Source organism: Callionymus lyra, chromosome 13, assembly GCF_982586985.1.
Source record: "Callionymus lyra chromosome 13, fCalLyr1.hap1.1, whole genome shotgun sequence".
NCBI classification, from domain to species: domain Eukaryota; kingdom Metazoa; phylum Chordata; class Actinopteri; order Syngnathiformes; family Callionymidae; genus Callionymus; species Callionymus lyra.
In genome coordinates, this window is record NC_141830.1 from 3,629,587 (window position 1) to 3,651,439 (window position 21,853).

General features: G+C 33.3%; 1 protein-coding gene across 1 annotated transcript in view; it reads right to left on the reverse strand.

The window, feature by feature from the left end:
* The window catches only part of fig4a (FIG4 phosphoinositide 5-phosphatase a), a 109,041-nt gene that overhangs the window by 50,885 nt on the left and 36,303 nt on the right, over positions 1 to 21,853 (reverse strand). Inside the window, exons 12-14 of the mRNA XM_087806438.1 lie at positions 9,783 to 9,916; positions 6,065 to 6,181; positions 875 to 920 (exon numbers count right to left, since the gene is read on the reverse strand). Of these exons, the coding sequence (XP_087662564.1) occupies positions 875 to 920; positions 6,065 to 6,181; positions 9,783 to 9,916 (297 nt within the window). The remainder of the gene's footprint in view (positions 1 to 874; positions 921 to 6,064; positions 6,182 to 9,782; positions 9,917 to 21,853) is intronic.

Sequence of the window (21,853 nt, forward strand, 5' to 3'; positions counted from 1 at the left end):
ATCATCAGTGTATGTGTTGTTGTGATGTGTGACTGTATTGTATCATCAGTGTATGTGTTGTTGTGATGTGTGACTCTATTGTATCATCAGTGTGTGTGTTTGTTGTGATGTGTGACTCTCTTGTATCGTCAGTGTGTGTGTGTTGTGATGTGTGACTCTATTGTATCATCAGTGTGTGTGTTTTGTTGTGATGTGTGACTCTATTGTATCATCAGTGTGTGTGTGTTGTTATGTGTGACTCTATTGTATCATCAGTGTGTGTGTGTTGTTGTGATGTGTGACTCTATTGTATCATCAGTGCGTGTGTGTTGTTGTGATGTGTGACTCTATTGTATCATCAGTGTGTGTTGTTGTGATGTGTGACTCTATTGTATCATCAGTGTATGTGTTGTTGTGATGTGTGACTCTATTGTATCATCAGTGTGTGTGTGTTGTTGTGATGCGTGACTCTATTGTATCATCAGTGTGTGTGTCGTTGTGATGTGTGACTCTATTGTATCATCAGTGTGTGTGTGTGTGTTGTTGTGATGTCTGACTCTATTGTATCAGTGTGTGTGTGTTGTTGTGATGTGTGACTCTATTGTATCATCAGTGTATGTGTTGTTGTGATGTGTGACTCTATTGTATCATCAGTGTGTGTGTTGTTGTGATGTGTGACTCTATTGTACCATCAGTGTGTGTGTGTTGTTGTGATGTGTGACTCTATTGTATCATCAGTGTGTGTGTTGTTGTTGTGATGTGTGACTCTATTGTACCATCAGTGTGTGTTGTTGTGATGTGTGACTCTATTGTATCATCAGTATGTGTGTTGTTGTGACGTGTGACTCTATTGTATCATCAGTGTGTGTGTTTCTTATCATCAACCGTGTTGTACCTGCAGGCGTCCTCGGTCTGCGTGACGACCCCGGACATCTCCCCATCTGTGGAAAGTTGCAAGCGTCAACAAGTGTCCTCCATGTGTGAGGTGTGTGTGTGTGTGTGTGTGTGTGTGTGTGTGTGTGTGTGTATGTGTGTGTGTATGTGTGTGTGTGTGTGCGTGTGCGTGTGCGTGTGTGTGTGTATTTATATATAGTTATATATACAGTGGGGCCAGACAAAAAAAACAGGAATTCACATTGTAGGATTTTTAAAGAATTTATTTGTAAATTATGGTGGAAAATAAGTATTTGGTCAATAACAAAAATGAGGTCAAACAGAGGTCAAAGGATTACTAGAGGTCTTTACCAGGTTTGCACACACAGTAGCTGGTATTTTGGTCCATTCCTCCATGCAGATCTTCTCGAGAGCAGTGATGTTTTGTCGCCGAGCAACAGGGACTTTCAACTCCCTCCACAGATTTTACTATGGGGTTGAGGTCTGGAGACTGGCTAGGCCACTTTCAAATGCTTCTTACGGAGCCACCCCTTCGTTGCCCGGGCGATGTGTTTGGGATCATTGTCATGCTGGAAGACCCACGTTTCATCTTCAAAGCTCTCACTGATGGAAGGAGGTTTTGCCTCAAAAATCTCACGATACATGATTCATTCTTATCTTAACACGGATCAGTCGTCCTGTCCCCTTAGCAGCAGAAAAACAGCCCCAAAGCATGATGTTTCCACCCCCATGCTTCACAGTAGGTCTGGTGTTGTTGGGATCTGTGACTCTATTGTATCATCAGGGTGTGTGTGTTGTTGTGATGTGTGACTCTTTCGTATCATCAGTGTGTGTTGTTGTGATGTGTGACTCTTTCGTATCATCAGTGTGTGTTGTTGTGATGTGTGACTCTATTGTATCATCAGTGTCTGTGTGTTGTTGTGATGTGTGACTCTATTGTATCATCAGTGTGTGTGTGTTGTTGTGATGTGTGACTCTATTGTAACATCAGTGTGTGTGTGTTGTTGTGATGTGTGACTCTATTGTTTCATCAGTGTGTGTGTGTTGTTGTGATGTGTGACTCTATTGTATCATCAGTGTGTGTGTTGTTGTTGTGATGTGTGACTCTATTGTATCATCAGTGTGTGTTGTTGTGATGTGTGACTCTATTGTATCATCAGTGTGTGTGTGTTGTTGTGATGTGTGACTCTATTGTATCATCAGTGTGTGTGTGTTGTTGTGATGTGTGACTCTATTGTATCATCAGCGCGTGTGTGTTGTCGTGATGTGTGACTCTATTATATCATCAGCGCGTGTGTGCTGTTGTGATGTGTGACTCTATTGTATCATCCGTGTGTGTGTGTTGTTGTGATGTGTGACTCTATTGTATCATCAGTGAGTGTATGTGTTGTTGTGATGTGTGACTCTATTGTATCATCAGTGTCTGTGTGTTGTTGTGATGTGTGACTCTATTGTATCATCAGTGTGTGTGTTGTTGTGATGTGTGACTCTATTGTATCATCAGTGTCTGTGTGTTGTTGTGATGTGTGACTCTATTGTATCATCAGTGTGTGTGTGTTGTTGTGATGTGTGACTCTATTGTATCATCAGTGTGTGTGTTGTTGTGATGTGTGACTCTATTGTATCATCAGTGTCTGTGTGTTGTTGTGATGTGTGACTCTATTGTATCATCAGTGTGTGTGTGTTGCTTCACAGTAGGTCTGGTGTTGTTGGGATCCAGTTGAGTTTATACCAAAAACTTCTACTTTGGTTTCATCTGACCACATGACCTTCTCCCAATCCTCTGCTGTATCATCCATGTACCCTCTGGCAGACTTCAGACCTGGACAGGCACTGGCTTAAGTCTGGCACTGCAGGATTTGATTCCCTGTCGTTGTAGTTACTGATGCTAACCTTCGTTACTTTGGTCCCAGCTCTCTGCAGGTCATTCACCAGGTCCCTCACCGTTCTCATGATCATTTTGACCCCACGGGATGAGATCTTGCGTGGAGCCCCAGATCGAGGGACAATACAGTGGTCTTGTTCGTCTTCCATTTTCTGATAATTGTTCCCACAGTTGATTTTTTCCACACAAAGCTGCTTGCCTATTGTAGAGTCACTCTTCACAGTCTGGTCCAGGCCTACACTTCTTTTCCTGGTGTCCTTCGACAGCTCTTTGGTCTTGGCCAGTTTGAGGCTGTGGACAGGTGTCTTTTATACAGATAACCACTTCAAACAGGTGCCATTAATACAGGTAAGGAGTGGAGGACAGAAGAGCTTGTTTGAAGTGACCAAATACTTGTTTTCCACCATATTTTACAAATAAATTCTTTAAAAATCCTACAATGTGGATTCCTGGATTTGAAGTGTACCTGTGATGAAAGTTACAGACCTCTGTCGTCATTTTAAAGTGGGAGAACTTGCACAATCGGTGGCTGACTAAATACTTTTTGTCCCACTGTATGTATAAATACATAAAAACGGTGAACCAGGGAAGGCACTGAGGCGTCACTTTCTTAACTTCTACAGGCACATTCGTTTTGCAAAGTCGTCGAAAATATGACAATATCATAAAACAATCTCCACCACTTGTCAAATATACAAGTGTCAATTGTTTGTGGTGTTTTTACAAGATAAAAAACGTGTGTTTTTCTGCTCCTGAACGGAGACGGTTGCGGCTCGAGAAGTGACGGTGTCGCTACAAATTCTGTCCCCCCCACTTCCTACGTGATGACATCACACGCTTCATACGCGAACGTCTCTTTAAAATATTTTTTATGGGTTAAAGAAACGTCAACAGAACGTTTAAATGATACTTTTTTACCTCATAAAACATTTATATTGACAAGAAGACGATCTTCGTCAACATAATCACTTTCTTTCATTTCCTGGTCTGACGATCATGTGACTTTGACGCCAACAGGAAGTGTCCGCGCTACATGTGACGAAGCCGCTGATTGGCTGAAGCCGTTTTACTAATTATAAATTAAATACATTAAACAAATGGAACAAATAAAAATAAAATGACTCGTTCAATAAAGTGGGCATATGTACGTTTAATAATTGATTTAATTGATTTAAAGAAATCGAAATGAAACCTAAATAATTATTGGGGTGTTTATGATCCGAACTACAGACAAGTTATTGAAAGGGGAATATTCTAACATTTATTTGATTTGAAAAGCGAATTATTTCGGCACTCGAATTTTTGTATTGCATTGTACTGTTGTGCGTTATTATTAGTAAAACAGCTTCAGCCAATCAGCGGCTTCGTCACATGTAGCACTTCCTGTTGGTGTCAAAGTCACATGATCGTCAGACCAGGAAATGAAAGAAAGTGATGATGTTGAAGAAGATCGTCTTCTTGTCAATATAAATGTTTTATGAGGTAAAAAGTATCATGTAAACGTTCTGTTGACGTTTCTTTCACGTGTAAAAACAGAGGAGAGTTTTTTTGTCTCCTTCAAGAAACATGTGTGTTTGATGATCTACTGACTCCTTCAAGAAACATCTATGTTTGATGATCTACTGACTCCTTCAAGAAACATCTGTGTTTGATGATCTACTGACTCCTTCAAGAAACATCTGTGTTTGATGATCTACTGACTCCTTCAAGAAACATCTGTGTTTGATGATCTACTGACTCCTTCAAGAAACATCTGTGTTTGATGATCTACTGACTCCTTCGAGAAACATCTGTGTTTGATGATCTACTGACTCCTTCGAGAAACATCTGTGTTTGATGATCTACTGACTCCTTCAAGAAACATCTGTGTTTGATGATCTACTGACTCCTTCAAGAAACATCTGTGTTTGATGATCTACTGACTCCTTCAAGAAACATCTCTGTGTTTGATGATCTACTGACTCCTTCAAGAAACACCTGTGTTTGATGATCTACGGACTCCTTCAAGAAACATCTGTGTTTGATGATCTACTGACTCCTTCAAGAAACATCTGTGTTTGATGATCTACTGACTCCTTCAAGAAACATCTGTGTTTGATGATCTACTGACTCCTTCAAGAAACATCTGTGTTTGATGATCTACTGACTCCTTCAAGAAACATCTGTGTTTGATGATCTACTGACTCCTTCAAGAAACATCTGTGTTTGATGATCTACTGACTCCTTCAAGAAACATCTGTGTTTGATGATCTACTGACTCCTTCAATAAACATCTGTGTTTGATGATCTACTGACTCCTTCAAGAACCATCTGTGTTTGATGATCTACTGACTCCTTCAAGAAACATCTGTGTTTGATGATCTACTGACTCCTTCAAGAAACATCTGTGTTTGATGATCTACTGACTAATTCAAGAAACATCTGTGTTTGATGATCTACTGACTCCTTCAAGAAACATCTGTGTTTGATGATCTACTGACTCCTTCAAGAAACATCTGTGTTTGATGATCTACTGACTCCTTCAAGAAACATCTGTGTTTGATGATCTACTGACTCCTTCAAGAAACATCTGTGTTTGATGATCTACTGACTCCTTCAAGAAACATCTGTGTTTAATGATCTACTGACTCCTTCAAGAAACATCTGTGTTTGATGATCTACTGACTCCTTCAAGAAACATCTGTGTTTGATGATCTACTGACTCCTTCAAGAAACATCTGTGTTTGATGATCTACTGACTCCTTCAAGAAACATCTGTGTTTGATGATCTACTGACTCCTTCAAGAAACATCTGTGTCAAAAACATTCCTACGTGATCAGTTTTGTGTTTTCTCTCAACTCACATGAGAAAAAAATCCTCAGTTTTCACGTGTAAAAACAGAGGGTTCTTTTGTATAGCAACCGACCATGAACTCGACGACCTTCAATAGTCTATTGGAGAACGAATATAACAACAAATTAAAAGATTTCAACAGCAGAGACGTGGAAGTCTGACTCGCACACATGCTCTCCAGGCGTGTTCATGAAGGCGCCGTAGTTGCACAAACAGAAATGAAAGCTTCATCCATCTTAGCCGAGGCAGGTGTTATGTAAGAGAACGGTAATGCCGGGCGAGGAGAACAGACCATGCATCATTACATGGAGATGCTTAAGTCGTTAGCCGCGAACAATCAGGCGTAATTCCCATTAATAATTCATATCCACGGGGTCCGGGAATTAAGCGGCGTCGGCGGACACGTGAGCGTGGCTCGGCACAGAGATCGGTATCGTTCGCATGCATCGACGACACGAGTGAGTGCGACTGACCGGTCGTCCGGGCGCAGGTTGTGGCAGTAGAAGTCGTCTCGGTTCATGAAGAAGCCGGTTCTCTTCACCACGTTCTCGGCGATCATGCTCAGACGGTCCAGCACGTTGCACAGCTTGCTGCAGACGACACTCGCCGCTTTAATATTTCATCAGACTTCATCTTCAGATCTTCGTTGACTCTGGTTTAGGGATCACAAAATGAACTGAAGTAGCATGAACAAGATGAAGAAGAACTCACATTTCTCCTTCAAACTCTTCACTGGCTGCTCTAGTAGAAGAACTCACATTTCTCCTTTAAACTCTTCACTGGCTGCTCTAGTAGAAGAACTCACATTTCTCCTTCAAACTCTTCACTGGCTGCTCTAGTAGAAGAACTCACATTTCTCCTTCAAACTCTTCACTGGCTGCTCTAGTAGAAGAACTCACATTTCTCCTTCAAACTCTTCACTGGCTGCTCTAGTAGAAGAACTCACATTTCTCCTTCAAACTCTTCACTGGCCGCTCTAGTAGAAGAACTCACATTTCTCCTTCAAACTCTTCACTGGCTGCTCTAGTAGAAGAACTCACATTTCTCCTTCAAACTCTTCACTGGCTGCTCTAGTAGAAGAACTCACATTTCTCCTTCAAACTCTTCACTGGCCACTCTAGTAGAAGAACTCACATTTCTCCTTCAAACTCTTCACTGGCCGCTCTAGTAGAAGAACTCACATTTCTCCTTCAAACTCTTCACTGGCTGCTCTAGTAGAAGAACTCACATTTCTCCTTCAAACTCTTCACTGGCTGCTCTAGTAGAAGAACTCACATTTCTCCTTCAAACTCTTCACTGGCTGCTCTAGTAGAAGAACTCACATTTCTCCTTCAAACTCTTCACTGGCTGCTCTAGTAGAAGAACTCACATTTCTCCTTCAAACTCTTCACTGGCTGCTCTAGTAGAAGAACTCACATTTGTCCTTCAAACTCTTCACTGGCTGCTCTAGTAGAAGAACTCACATTTCTCCTTCAAACTCTTCACTGGCTGCTCTAGTAGAAGAACTCACATTTCTCCTTCAAACTCTTCACTGGCTGCTCTAGTAGAAGAACTCACATTTCTCCTTCAAACTCTTCACTGGCCGCTCTAGTAGAAGAACTCACATTTCTCCTTCAAACTCTTCACTGGCTGCTCTAGTAGAAGAACTCACATTTCTCCTTCAAACTCTTCACTGGCCGCTCTAGTAGAAGAACTCACATTTCTCCTTCAAACTCTTCACTGGCTGCTCTAGTAGAAGAACTCACATTTCTCCTTCAAACTCTTCACTGGCTGCTCTAGTAGAAGAACTCACATTTCTCCTTCAAACTCTTCACTGGCTGCTCTAGTAGAAGAACTCACATTTCTCCTTCAAACTCTTCACTGGCCGCTCTAGTAGAAGAACTCACATTTCTCCTTCAAACTCTTCACTGGCTGCTCTAGTAGAAGAACTCACATTTCTCCTACAAACTCTTCACTGGCCGCTCTAGTAGAAGAACTCACATTTCTCCTTCAAACTCTTCACTGGCCGCTCTAGTAGAAGAACTCACATTTCTCCTTCAAACTCTTCACTGGCTGCTCTAGTAGAAGAACTCACATTTCTCCTTCAAACTCTTCACTGGCTGCTCTAGTAGAATAACTCACATTTCTCCTTCAAACTCTTCACTGGCTGCTCTAGTAGAAGAACTCACATTTCTCCTTCAAACTCTTCACTGGCTGCTCTAGTAGAAGAACTCACATTTCTCCTTCAAACTCTTCACTGGCTGCTCTAGTAGAAGAACTCACATTTCTCCTTCAAACTCTTCACTGGCCGCTCTAGTAGAAGAACTCACATTTCTCCTTTAAACTCTTCACTGGCTGCTCTAGTAGAAGAACTCACATTTCTCCTTCAAACTCTTCACTGGCTGCTCTAGTAGAAGAACTCACATTTCTCCTTCAAACTCTTCACTGGCCGCTCTAGTAGAAGAACTCACATTTCTCCTTCAAACTCTTCACTGGCCGCTCTAGTAGAAGAACTCACATTTCTCCTTCAAACTCTTCACTGGCTGCTCTAGTAGAAGAACTCACATTTCTCCTACAAACTCTTCACTGGCCGCTCTAGTAGAAGAACTCACATTTCTCCTTCAAACTCTTCACTGGCTGCCAGTTTCTTTCAGGATCATTTTAAAATTCTGGTTCTTACTTTCAGATCTATTCATGGTCAGACCTTCCATCAGTAGATTCTGATCCAGAATTACACCCCAGCTCGGGCTCTGAGGTCTGTGGATCAGAATCTACTGATGGTTCCTGAACTTCTGGACCAGAGGAGAGAAATCCTTCCAGACTGTTGCTCCTAAGCTTTGGAACCATCTCTGTGTTTGATGATCTACTGACTCCTTCAAGAAACATCTGTGTTTGATGATCTACTGACTCCTTCAAGAAACATCTGTGTTTGATGATCTACTGACTCCTTCAAGAAACATCTGTGTTTGATGATCTACTGACTCCTTCAAGAAACATCTGTGTTTGATGATCTACTGACTCCTTCAAGAAACATCTGTGTTTGATGATCTACTGACTCCTTCAAGAACCATCTGTGTTTGATGATCTACTGACTCATTCAAGAAACATCTGTGTTTGATGATCTACTGACTCCTTCAAGAAACATCTGTGTTTGATGATCTACTGACTCCTGTAAGAAACATCTGTGTTTGATGATCTACTGACTCCTTCAAGAAACATCTGTGTTTGATGATCTACTGACTCCTGTAAGAAACATCTGTGTTTGATGATCTACTGACTCCTTCAAGAAACATCTGTGTTTGATGATCTACTGACTCCTTCAAGAAACATCTGTGTTTGATGATCTACTGACTCCTTCAAGAAACATCTGTGTTTGATGATCTACTGACTCCTTCAAGAAACATCTGTGTTTGATGATCTACTGACTCCTTCAAGAAACATCTGTGTTTGATGATCTACTGACTCCTTCAAGAAACATCTGCGTTTGATGATCTACTGACTCCTTCAAGAAACATCTGTGTTTGATGATCTACTGACTCCTTCAAGAAACATCTGCGTTTGATGATCTACTGACTCCTTCAAGAAACATCTGTGTTTGATGATCTACTGACTCCTTCAAGAAACATGTGTGTTTGATGATCTACTGACTCCTTCCAGAAACATCTGTGTTTGATGATCTACTGACTCCTTCAAGAAACATCTGTGTTTGATGATCTACTGACTCCTTCAAGAAACATCTGTGTTTGATGATCTACTGACTCCTTCAAGAAACATGTGTGTTTGATGATCTACTGACTCCTTCCAGAAACATGTGTGTTTGATGATCTACTGACTCCTTCAAGAAACATCTGTGTTTGATGATCTACTGACTCCTTCAAGAAACATCTGTGTTTAATGATCTACTGACTCCTTCAAGAAACATCTGTGTTTGATGATCTACTGACTCCTTCAAGAAACATCTGTGTTTGATGATCTACTGACTCCTTAATTTTAACTTTTTCTTAACTTACTTATTGCTGCTGTGTTTGTCTTATATTGTCTTGATCTTTTAAAGTATATATTTTAACTGTGTTTTGTTTTTAACTGTTTAAACGCTTTGTGACCCTCGTCTGGAAACATCTTTACAAATAATTACTTATATAAAGACACTGCAATTCACGATCGTATCTCAAGTTAAAGTGGATTTAGAAATTGAAAACCATGGTCAACGACCTTTTGGTGTAGCGAGCCATGTCCCAGGCGATGTAGTCGATCCAGTGCTGAGGAGGAAGGAACTGGTTGAGGTTGATCACAGCAGGGTAGAGCTCTTCGCTCAGGATCTTCTCGTGTTTCCTCTTCTCTCGCTTCTGCAGATAGAAATACAATAGAAAGTTGTGAGAAGATGTTGAGACAGAAGGTGTCAAACATTCATGGAGATCCATCCTGGGATCGAAGAAAAACATGAACACATTAACAGAAACATGGCTTTTAAATCATATAAATGTGTATTAATAGTTGTTTATAGAGTACTTACATATTGTATTCACTGTATTACATTATATTACTGTTACTTAAATACCTTTTCTTTATTTGAACACAAACAATAGATGTCAAATAAATGACGTGCAGTGTTTATTTTGGGGCGTCTATCCATCTAACCCAGGAACATGATTTTTACCTCATATAAATGTGTATTAATAGTTTATAGTGTACTTAAATATTATATTCACTGTATTACATTATATTGCTGTTACTCAAATACCTTTTCTTTATTTGAACACAAACAATAGATGTCAAATAAATGACATGGGCAGTGTTTATTTTGGGGCGTCTATCCATCTAACCCAGGAACATGATTTTTACCTCATATAAATGTGTATTAATAGTAGTTTATAGTGTACTTAAATATTATATTCACTGTATTACATTATATTGCTGTTACTTAAATACCTTTTCTTTATTTGAACACAAACAATAGATGTCAAATAAATGACATGTGCAGTGTTTATTTTGGGGCGTCTATCCATCTAACCCAGGAACATGATTTTTACCTTATATAAATGTGTATTAATAGTTGTTTATAGTGTACTTAAATATTATATTCACTGTATTACATTATATTACTGTTACTTAAATACCTTTTTTTATTTTAAACACAAACAATAGATGTCAAATAAATGACATGTGCAGTGTTTATTTTGGGGCGTCTATCCATCTAACCCAGGAACATGATTTTTACCTCATATAAATGTGTATTAATAGTTGTTTATAGTGTACTTAAATATTATATTCACTGTATTACATTATATTACTGTTACTTAAATACCTTTTCTTTATTTGAACACAAACAATAGATGTCAAATAAATGACATGTGCAGTGTTTATTTTGGGGCGTCTATCCATCTAACCCAGGAACATGATTTTTACCTCATATAAATGTGTATTAATAGTAGTTTATAGTGTACTTAAATATTATATTCACTGTATTACATTATATTGCTGTTACTTAAATACCTTTTTTTATTTTAAACACAAACAATAGATGTCAAATAAATGACATGTCCAGTGTTTATTTTGGGGCGTCTATCCATCTAACCCAGGAACATGATTTTTACCTCATATAAATGTGTATTAATAGTTTTTTATAGTGTACTTAAATATTATATTCACTGTATTACATTATATTGCTGTTACTTAAATACCTTTTTTTATTTTAAACACAAACAATAGATGTCAAATAAATGACATGTCCAGTGTTTATTTTGGGGCGTCTATCCATCTAACCCAGGAACATGATTTTTACCTCATATAAATGTGTATTAATAGTTGTTTATAGTGTACTTAAATATTATATTCACTGTATTACATTATATTGCTGTTACTTAAATACCTTTTTTTATTTTAAACACAAACAATAGATGTCAAATAAATGACATGTGCAGTGTTTATTTTGGGGCGTCTATCCATCTAACCCAGGAACATGATTTTTACCTAATATAAATGTGTATTAATAGTTGTTTATAGTGTACTTAAATATTATATTCACTGTATTACATTATATTGCTGTTTCTTAAATACCTTTTTTTTATTTTAAAAACAAACAATAGATGTCAAATAAATGACATGTGCAGTGTTTATTTTGGGGCGTCTATCCATCTAACCCAGGAACATGATTTTTACCTCATATAAATGTGTATTAATAGTTGTTTATAGTGTACTTAAATATTATATTCACTGTATTACATTATATTGCTGTTTCTTAAATACCTTTTTTTTATTTTAAAAACAAACAATAGATGTCAAATAAATGACATGTGCAGTGTTTATTTTGGGGCGTCTATCCATCTAACCCAGGAACATGATTTTTACCTCATATAAATGTGTATTAATAGTTGTTTATAGTGTACTTAAATATTATATTCACTGTATTACATTATATTGCTGTTACTTAAATACCTTTTCTTTATTTGAACACAAACAATAGATATCAAATAAATGACATGTGCAGTGTTTATTTTGGGGCATCTATCCATCTAACCCAGGAACATGATTTTTACCTAATATAAATGTGTATTAATAGTTGTTTATAGTGTACTTAAATATTATATTCACTGTATTACATTATATTGCTGTTACTTAAATACCTTTTTTTATTTTAAACACAAACAATAGATGTCAAATAAATGACATGTGCAGTGTTTATTTTGGGGCGTCTATCCATCTAACCCAGGAACATGATTTTTACCTTATATAAATGTGTATTAATAGTTGTTTATAGTGTTCTTAAATATTATATTCACTGTATTACATTATATTACTGTTACTTAAATACCTTTTCTTTATTTTAAACACAAACAATAGATGTCAAATAAATGACATGTGCAGTGTTTATTTTGGGGCGTCTATCCATCTAACCCAGGAACATGATTTTTACCTCATATAAATGTGTATTAATAGTAGTTTATAGTGTACTTAAATATTATATTCACTGTATTACATTATATTGCTGTTACTTAAATACCTTTTCTTTATTTGAACACAAACAATAGATGTCAAATAAATGACATGTGCTGTGTTTATTTTGGGGCGTCTATCCATCTAACCCAGGAACATGATTTTTACCTAATATAAATGTGTATTAATAGTTGTTTATAGTGTACTTAAATATTATATTCACTGTATTACATTATATTACTGTTTCTTAAATACCTTTTTTTATTTTAAACACAAACAATAGATGTCAAATAAATGACATGTGCAGTGTTTATTTTGGGGCGTCTATCCATCTAACCCAGGAACATGATTTTTACCTAATATAAATGTGTATTAATAGTTGTTTATAGTGTACTTAAATATTATATTCACTGTATTACATTATAATGCTGTTACTTAAATACCTTTTCTTTATTTGAACGCAAACAATAGATGTCAAATAAATGACATGTGCTGTGTTTATTTTGGGGCGTCTATCCATCTAACCCAGGAACATGATTTTTACCTAATATAAATGTGTATTAATAGTTGTTTATAGTGTACTTAAATATTATATTCACTGTATTACATTATATTACTGTTACTTAAATACCTTTTTTTATTTTAAACACAAACAATAGATGTCAAATAAATGACATGTGCAGTGTTTATTTTGGGGCGTCTATCCATCTAACCCAGGAACATGATTTTTACCTTATATAAATGTGTATTAATAGTTGTTTATAGTGTACTTAAATATTATATTCACTGTATTACATTATAATGCTGTTACTTAAATACCTTTTTATTTTAAAAACAAACAATAGATGTCAAATAAATGACATGTGCAGTGTTTATTTTGGGGCGTCTATCCATCTAACCCAGGAACATGATTTTTACCTTATATAAATGTGTATTAATAGTTGTTTATAGTGTACTTAAATATTATATTCACTGTATTACATTATATTGCTGTTACTTAAATACCTTTTCTTTATTTGAACACAAACAATAGATGTCAAATAAATGACATGTGCAGTGTTTATTTTGGGGCGTCTATCCATCTAACCCAGGAACATGATTTTTACCTTATATAAATGTGTATTAATAGTAGTTTATAGTGTACTTAAATATTATATTCACTGTATTACATTATATTGCTGTTACTTAAATACCTTTTCTTTATTTGAACACAAACAATAGATGTCAAATAAATGACATGTGCAGTGTTTATTTTGGGGCGTCCATCCATCTAACCCAGGAACATGATTTTTACCTAATATAAATGTGTATTAATAGTTGTTTATAGTGTACTTAAATATTATATTCACTGTATTACATTATATTGCTGTTACTTAAATACCTTTTCTTTATTTGAACACAAACAATAGATGTCAAATAAATGACATGTGCAGTGTTTATTTTGGGGCGTCTATCCATCTAACCCAGGAACATGATTTTTACCTCATATAAATGTGTATTAATAGTTGTTTATAGTGTACTTAAATATTATATTCACTGTATTACATTATACTGCTGTTACTTAAATACCTTTTCTTTATTTGAACACAAACAATAGATGTCAAATAAATGACATGTGCAGTGTTTATTTTGGGGCGTCTATCCATCTAACCCAGGAACATGATTTTTACCTCATATAAATGTGTATTAATAGTAGTTTATAGTGTACTTAAATATTATATTCACTGTATTACATTATATTGCTGTTACTTAAATACCTTTTCTTTATTTGAACACAAACAATAGATGTCAAATAAATGACATGTGCAGTGTTTATTTTGGGGCGTCTATCCATCTAACCCAGGAACATGATTTTTACCTCATATAAATGTGTATTAATAGTTGTTTATAGTGTACTTAAATATTATATTCACTGTATTACATTATATTGCTGTTACTTAAATACCTTTTTTTATTTTAAACACAAACAATAGATGTCAAATAAATGACATGTGCAGTGTTTATTTTGGGGCGTCTATCCATCTAACCCAGGAACATGATTTTTACCTAATATAAATGTGTATTAATAGTTGTTTATAGTGTACTTAAATATTATATTCACTGTATTACATTATATTGCTGTTACTTAAATACCTTTTCTTTATTTGAACACAAACAATAGATGTCAAATAAATTACATGTGCAGTGTTTATTTTGGGGCGTCTATCCATCTAACCCAGGAACATGATTTTTACCTTATATAAATGTGTATTAATAGTTGTTTATAGTGTACTTAAATATTATATTCACTGTATTACATTATATTGCTGTTACTTAAATACCTTTTCTTCATTTGAACACAAACAATAGATGTCAAATAAATGACATGTGCAGTGTTTATTTTGGGGCGTCTATCCATCTAACCCAGGAACATGATTTTTACCTCATATAAATGTGTATTAATAGTTGTTTATAGTGTACTTAAATATTATATTCACTGTATTACATTATATTGCTGTTACTTAAATACCTTTTCTTTATTTGAACACAAACAGTAGATGTCAAATAAATGACATGTGCAGTGTTTATTTTGGGGCGTCTATCCATCTAACCCAGGAACATGATTTTTACCTAATATAAATGTGTATTAATAGTTGTTTATAGTGTACTTAAATATTATATTCACTGTATTACATTATATTGCTGTTACTTAAATACCTTTTCTTTATTTGAACACAAACAATAGATGTCAAATAAATGACATGTGCAGTGTTTATTTTGGGGCGTCTATCCATCTAACCCAGGAACATGATTTTTACCTCATATAACTGTGTATTAATAGTTGTTTATAGTGTACTTAAATATTATATTCACTGTATTACATTATATTGCTGTTACTTAAATACCTTTTCTTTATTTGAACACAAACAGTAGATGTCAAATAAATGACATGTGCAGTGTTTATTTTGGGGCGTCTCTCCATCTAACCCAGGAACATGATTTTTACCTTATATAAATGTGTATCAATAGTTGTTTATAGTGTACTTAAATATTATATTCACTGTATTACATTATATTGCTGTTACTTAAATACCTTTTCTTTATTTGAACACAAACAATAGATGTCAAATAAATGACATGTGCAGTGTTTATTTTGGGGCGTCTATCCATCTAACCCAGGAACATGATTTTTACCTAATATAAATGTGTATTAATAGTTGTTTATAGTGTACTTAAATATTATATTCACTGTATTACATTATATTACTGTTACTTAAATACCTTTTTTTATTTCAAACACAAACAATAGATGTCAAATAAATGACATGTGCAGTGTTTATTTTGGGGCGTCTATCCATCTAACCCAGGAACATGATTTTTACCTCATATAAATGTGTATTAATAGTTGTTTATAGTGTACTTAAATATTATATTCACTGTATTACATTATATTACTGTTACTTAAATACATTTTTTTATTTTAAACACAAACAATAGATGTCAAATAAATGACATGTGCAGTGTTTATTTTGGGGCGTCTATCCATCTAACCCAGGAACATGATTTTTACCTAATATAAATGTGTATTAATAGTTGTTTATAGTGTACTTAAATATTATATTCACTGTATTACATTATATTGCTGTTACTTAAATACCTTTTTTTATTTTAAACACAAACAATAGATGTCAAATAAATGACATGTGCAGTGTTTATTTTGGGGCGTCTATCCATCTAACCCAGGAACATGATTTTTACCTCATATAAATGTGTATTAATAGTTGTTTATAGTGTACTTAAATATTATATTCACTGTATTACATTATATTGCTGTTACTTAAATACCTTTTCTTTATTTGAACACAAACAATAGATGTCAAATAAATGACATGTGCAGTGTTTATTTTGGGGCGTCTATCCATCTAACCCAGGAACATGATTTTTACCTAATATAAATGTGTATTAATAGTAGCTTATAGTGTACTTAAATATTATATTCACTGTATTACATTATAATGCTGTTACTTAAATACCATTTCTTTATTTGAACACAAACAATAGATGTCAAATAAATGACATGTGCAGTGTTTATTTTGGGGCGTCTATCCATCTAACCCAGGAACATGATTTTTACCTCATATAAATGTGTATTAATAGTTGTTTATAGTGTACTTAAATATTATATTCACTGTATTACATTATATTGCTGTTACTTAAATACCTTTTCTTTATTTGAACACAAACAATAGATGTCAAATAAATGACATGTGCAGTGTTTATTTTGGGGCGTCTATCCATCTAACCCAGGAACATGATTTTTACCTAATATAAATGTGTATTAATAGTAGCTTATAGTGTACTTAAATATTATATTCACTGTATTACATTATAATGCTGTTACTTAAATACCATTTCTTTATTTGAACACAAACAATAGATGTCAAATAAATGACATGTGCAGTGTTTATTTTGGGGCGTCTATCCATCTAACCCAGGAACATGATTTTTACCTCATATAAATGTGTATTAATAGTTGTTTATAGTGTACTTAAATATTATATTCACTGTATTACATTATATTGCTGTTACTTAAATACATTTTTTTATTTTAAACACAAACAATAGATGTCAAATAAATGACATGTGCAGTGTTTATTTTGGGGCGTCTATCCATCTAACCCAGGAACATGATTTTTACCTTATATAAATGTGTATTAATAGTTGTTTATAGTGTACTTAAATATTATATTCACTGTATTACATTATATTGCTGTTACTTAAATACCTTTTCTTTATTTGAACACAAACAATAGATGTCAAATAAATGACATGTGCAGTGTTTATTTTGGGGCGTCTATCCATCTAACCCAGGAACATGATTTTTACCTCATATAAATGTGTATTAATAGTTGTTTATAGTGTACTTAAATATTATATTCACTGTATTACATTATATTGCTGTTACTTAAATACATTTTCTTTATTTGAACACAAACAATAGATGTCAAATAAATGACATGTGCTGTGTTTATTTTGGGGCGTCCATCCATCTAACCCAGGAACATGATTTTTACCTCATATAAATGTGTATTAATAGTTGTTTATAGTGTACTTAAATATTATATTCACTGTATTACATTATATTACTGTTACTTAAATACCTTTTCTTTATTTGAACACAAACAATAGATGTCAAATAAATGACATGTGCAGTGTTTATTTTGGGGCGTCTATCCATCTAACCCAGGAACATGATTTTTACCTAATATAAATGTGTATTAATAGTCGTTTATAGTGTACTTAAATATTATATTCACTGTATTACATTATATTACTGTTACTTAAATACCTTTTCTTTATTTGAACACAAACAATAGATGTCAAATAAATGACATGTGCAGTGTTTATTTTGGGGCGTCTATCCATCTAACCCAGGAACATGATTTTTACCTCATATAAATGTGTATTAATAGTTGTTTATAGTGAACTTAAATATTATATTCACTGTATTACATTATATTACTGTTACTTAAATACCTTTTTTTATTTTAAACACAAACAATAGATGTCAAATAAATGACATGTGCAGTGTTTATTTTGGGGCGTCTATCCATCTAACCCAGGAACATGATTTTTACCTCATATAAATGTGTATTAATAGTTGTTTATAGTGTACTTAAATATTATATTCACTGTATTCCATTATATTGCTGTTACTTAAATACCTTTTCTATATTTGAACACAAACAATAGATGTCAAATAAATGACATGTGCAGTGTTTATTTTGGGGCGTCTATCCATCTAACCCAGGAACATGATTTTTACCTAATATAAATGTGTATTAATAGTTGTTTATAGTGTACTTAAATATTATATTCACTTTATTACATTATATTACTGTTTCTTAAATACCTTTTCTTTATTTGAACAGAAACAATAGATGTCAAATAAATGACATGTGCAGTGTTTATTTTGGGGCGTGTATCCATCTAACCCAGGAACATGATTTTTACCTTATATACATGTGTATTAATAGTTGTTTATAGTGTACTTAAATATTATATTCACTGTATTACATTATATTACTGTTACTTAAATACCTTTTATTTATTTAAACACAAACAATATAGGTCAAATAAATGACATGTGCAGTGTTTATTTTGGGGCGTCTATCCATCTAACCCAGGAACATGATTTTAACCTCATATAAATGTGTATTAATAGTTGTTTATAGTGTACTTAAATATTATATTCACTGTATTACATTATATTGCTGTTAATTAAATACCTTTTTTTATTTTAAACACAAACAATAGATGTCAAATAAATGACATGTGCAGTGTTTATTTTGGGGCGTCTATCCATCTAACCCAGGAACATGATTTTTACCTTATATAAATGTGTATTAATAGTTGTTTATAGTGTACTTAAATATTATATTCACTGTATTACATTATATTGCTGTTACTTAAATACCTTTTCTTTATTTGAACACAAACAATAGATGTCAAATAAATGACATGTGCAGTGTTTATTTTGGGGCGTCTATCCATCTAACCCAGGAACATGATTTTTACATTATATAAATGTGTATTAATAGTTGTTTATAGTGTACTTAAATATTATATTCACTGTATTACATTATATTGCTGTTACTTAAATACCTTTTTTATTTTAAACACAAACAATAGATGTCAAATAAATGACATGTGCAGTATTTATTTTGGGGCGTCTATCCATCTAACCCAGGAACATGATTTTTACCTCATATAAATGTGTATTAATAGTTGTTTATAGTGTACTTAAATATTATATTCACTGTATTACATTATATTACTGTTACTTAAATACCTTTTTTTATTTTAAACACAAACAATAGATGTCAAATAAATGACATGTGCAGTGTTTATTTTGGGGCGTCTATCCATCTAACCCAGGAACATGATTTTTACCTTATATAAATGTGTAATAATAGTTGTTTATAGTGTACTTAAATATTATATTCACTGTATTACATTATATTACTGTTTCTTAAATACCTTTTCTTTATTCGAACACAAACAATAGATGTCAAATAAATGACATGTGCAGTATTTATTTTGGGGCGTCTATCCATCTAACCCAGGAACATGATTTTTACCTCATATAAATGTGTATTAATAGTTGTTTATAGTGTACTTAAATATTATATTCACTGTATTACATTATATTGCTGTTACTTAAATACCTTTTTTATTTTAAACACACAATAGATGTCAAATAAATGACATGTGCAGTGTTTATTTTGGGGCGTCTATCCATCTAACCCAGGAACATGATTTTTACCTAATATAAATGTGTATTAATAGTTGTTTATAGTGTACTTAAATATTATATTCACTGTATTACATTATATTACTGTTTCTTAAATACCTTTTCTTTATTTGAACACAAACAATAGATGTCAAATAAATGACATGTGCAGTGTTTATTTTGGGGCGTCTATCCATCTAACCCAGGAACATGATTTTTACCTCATATAAATGTGTATTAATAGTTGTTTATAGTGTACTTAAATAATATATTCACTGTATTACATTATATTGCTGTTACTTAAATACCTTTTTTTATTTTAAACACAAACAATAGATGTCAAATAAATGACATGTGCAGTGTTTATTTTGGGGCGTCTATCCATCTAACCCAGGAACATGATTTTTACCTCATATAAATGTGTATTAATAGTTGTTTATAGTGTACTTAAATATTATATTCACTGTATTACATTATATTGCTGTTACTTAAATACCTTTTTTATTTTAAACACAAACAATAGATGTCAAATAAATGACATGTGCAGTGTTTATTTTGGGGCGTCTATCCATCTAACCCAGGAACATGATTTTTACCTTATATAAATGTGTATTAATAGTTGTTTATAGTGTACTTAAATATTATATTCACTGTATTACATTATATTGCTGTTACTTAAATACCTTTTTTATTTTAAACACAAACAATAGATGTCAAATAAATGACATGTGCAGTGTTTATTTTGGGGCGTCTATCCATCTAACCCAGGAACATGATTTTTACCTCATATAAATGTGTATTAATAGTTGTTTATAGTGTACTTAAATATTATATTCACTGTATTACATTATATTGCTGTTACTTAAATACCTTTTTTTATTTCAAACACAAACAATAGATGTCAAATAAATGACATGTGCAGTATTTATTTTGGGGCGTCTATCCATCTAACCCAGGAACATGATTTTTACCTAATATAAATGTGTATTAATAGTTGTTTATAGTGTACTTAAATATTATATTCACTGTATTACATTATATTGCTGTTACTTAAATACCTTTTCTTTATTTGAACACAAACAATAGATGTCAAATAAATGACATGTGCATTGTTTATTTTGGGGCGTCTATCCATCTAACCCAGGAACATGATTTTTACCTAATATAAATGTGTATTAATAGTTGTTTATAGTGTACTTAAATATTATATTCACTGTATTACATTATATTGCTGTTACTCAAATACCTTTTTTTATTTTAAACACAAACAATAGATGTCAAATAAATGACATGTGCAGTGTTTATTTTGGGGCGTCTATCCATCTAACCCAGGAACATGATTTTTACCTAATATAAATGTGTATTAATAGTTGTTTATAGTGTACTTAAATATTATATTCACTGTATTACATTATATTGCTGTTACTTAAATACCTTTTTTTATTTTAAAAAGAAACAATATATGTCAAATAAATGACATGTGCAGTGTTTATTTTGGGGCGTCTATCCATCTAACCCAGGAACATGATTTTTACCTTATATAAATGTGTATTAATAGTAGTTTATAGTGTACTTAAATATTATATTCACTGTATTACATTATATTGCTGTTACTTAAATACCTTTTCTTTATTCAAACACAAACAATAGATGTCAAATAAATGACATGTGCAGTGTTTATTTTGGGGCGTCTATCCATCTAACCCAGGAACATGATTTTTACCTTATATAAATGTGTATTAATAGTTGTTTATAGTGTACTTAAATATTATATTCACTGTATTACATTATATTGCTGTTACTTAAATACCTTTTTTTATTTTAATCACAAACAATAGATGTCAAATAAATGACATGTGCAGTGTTTATTTTGGGGCGTCTATCCATCTAACCCAGGAACATGATTTTTACCTCATATAAATGTGTATTAATAGTAGTTTATAGTGTTCTTAAATATTATATTCACTGTATTACATTATATTGCTGTTACTTAAATACCTTTTTTTATTTTAAAAACAAACAATAGATGTCAAATAAATGACATGTGCAGTGTTTATTTTGGGGCGTCTATCCATCT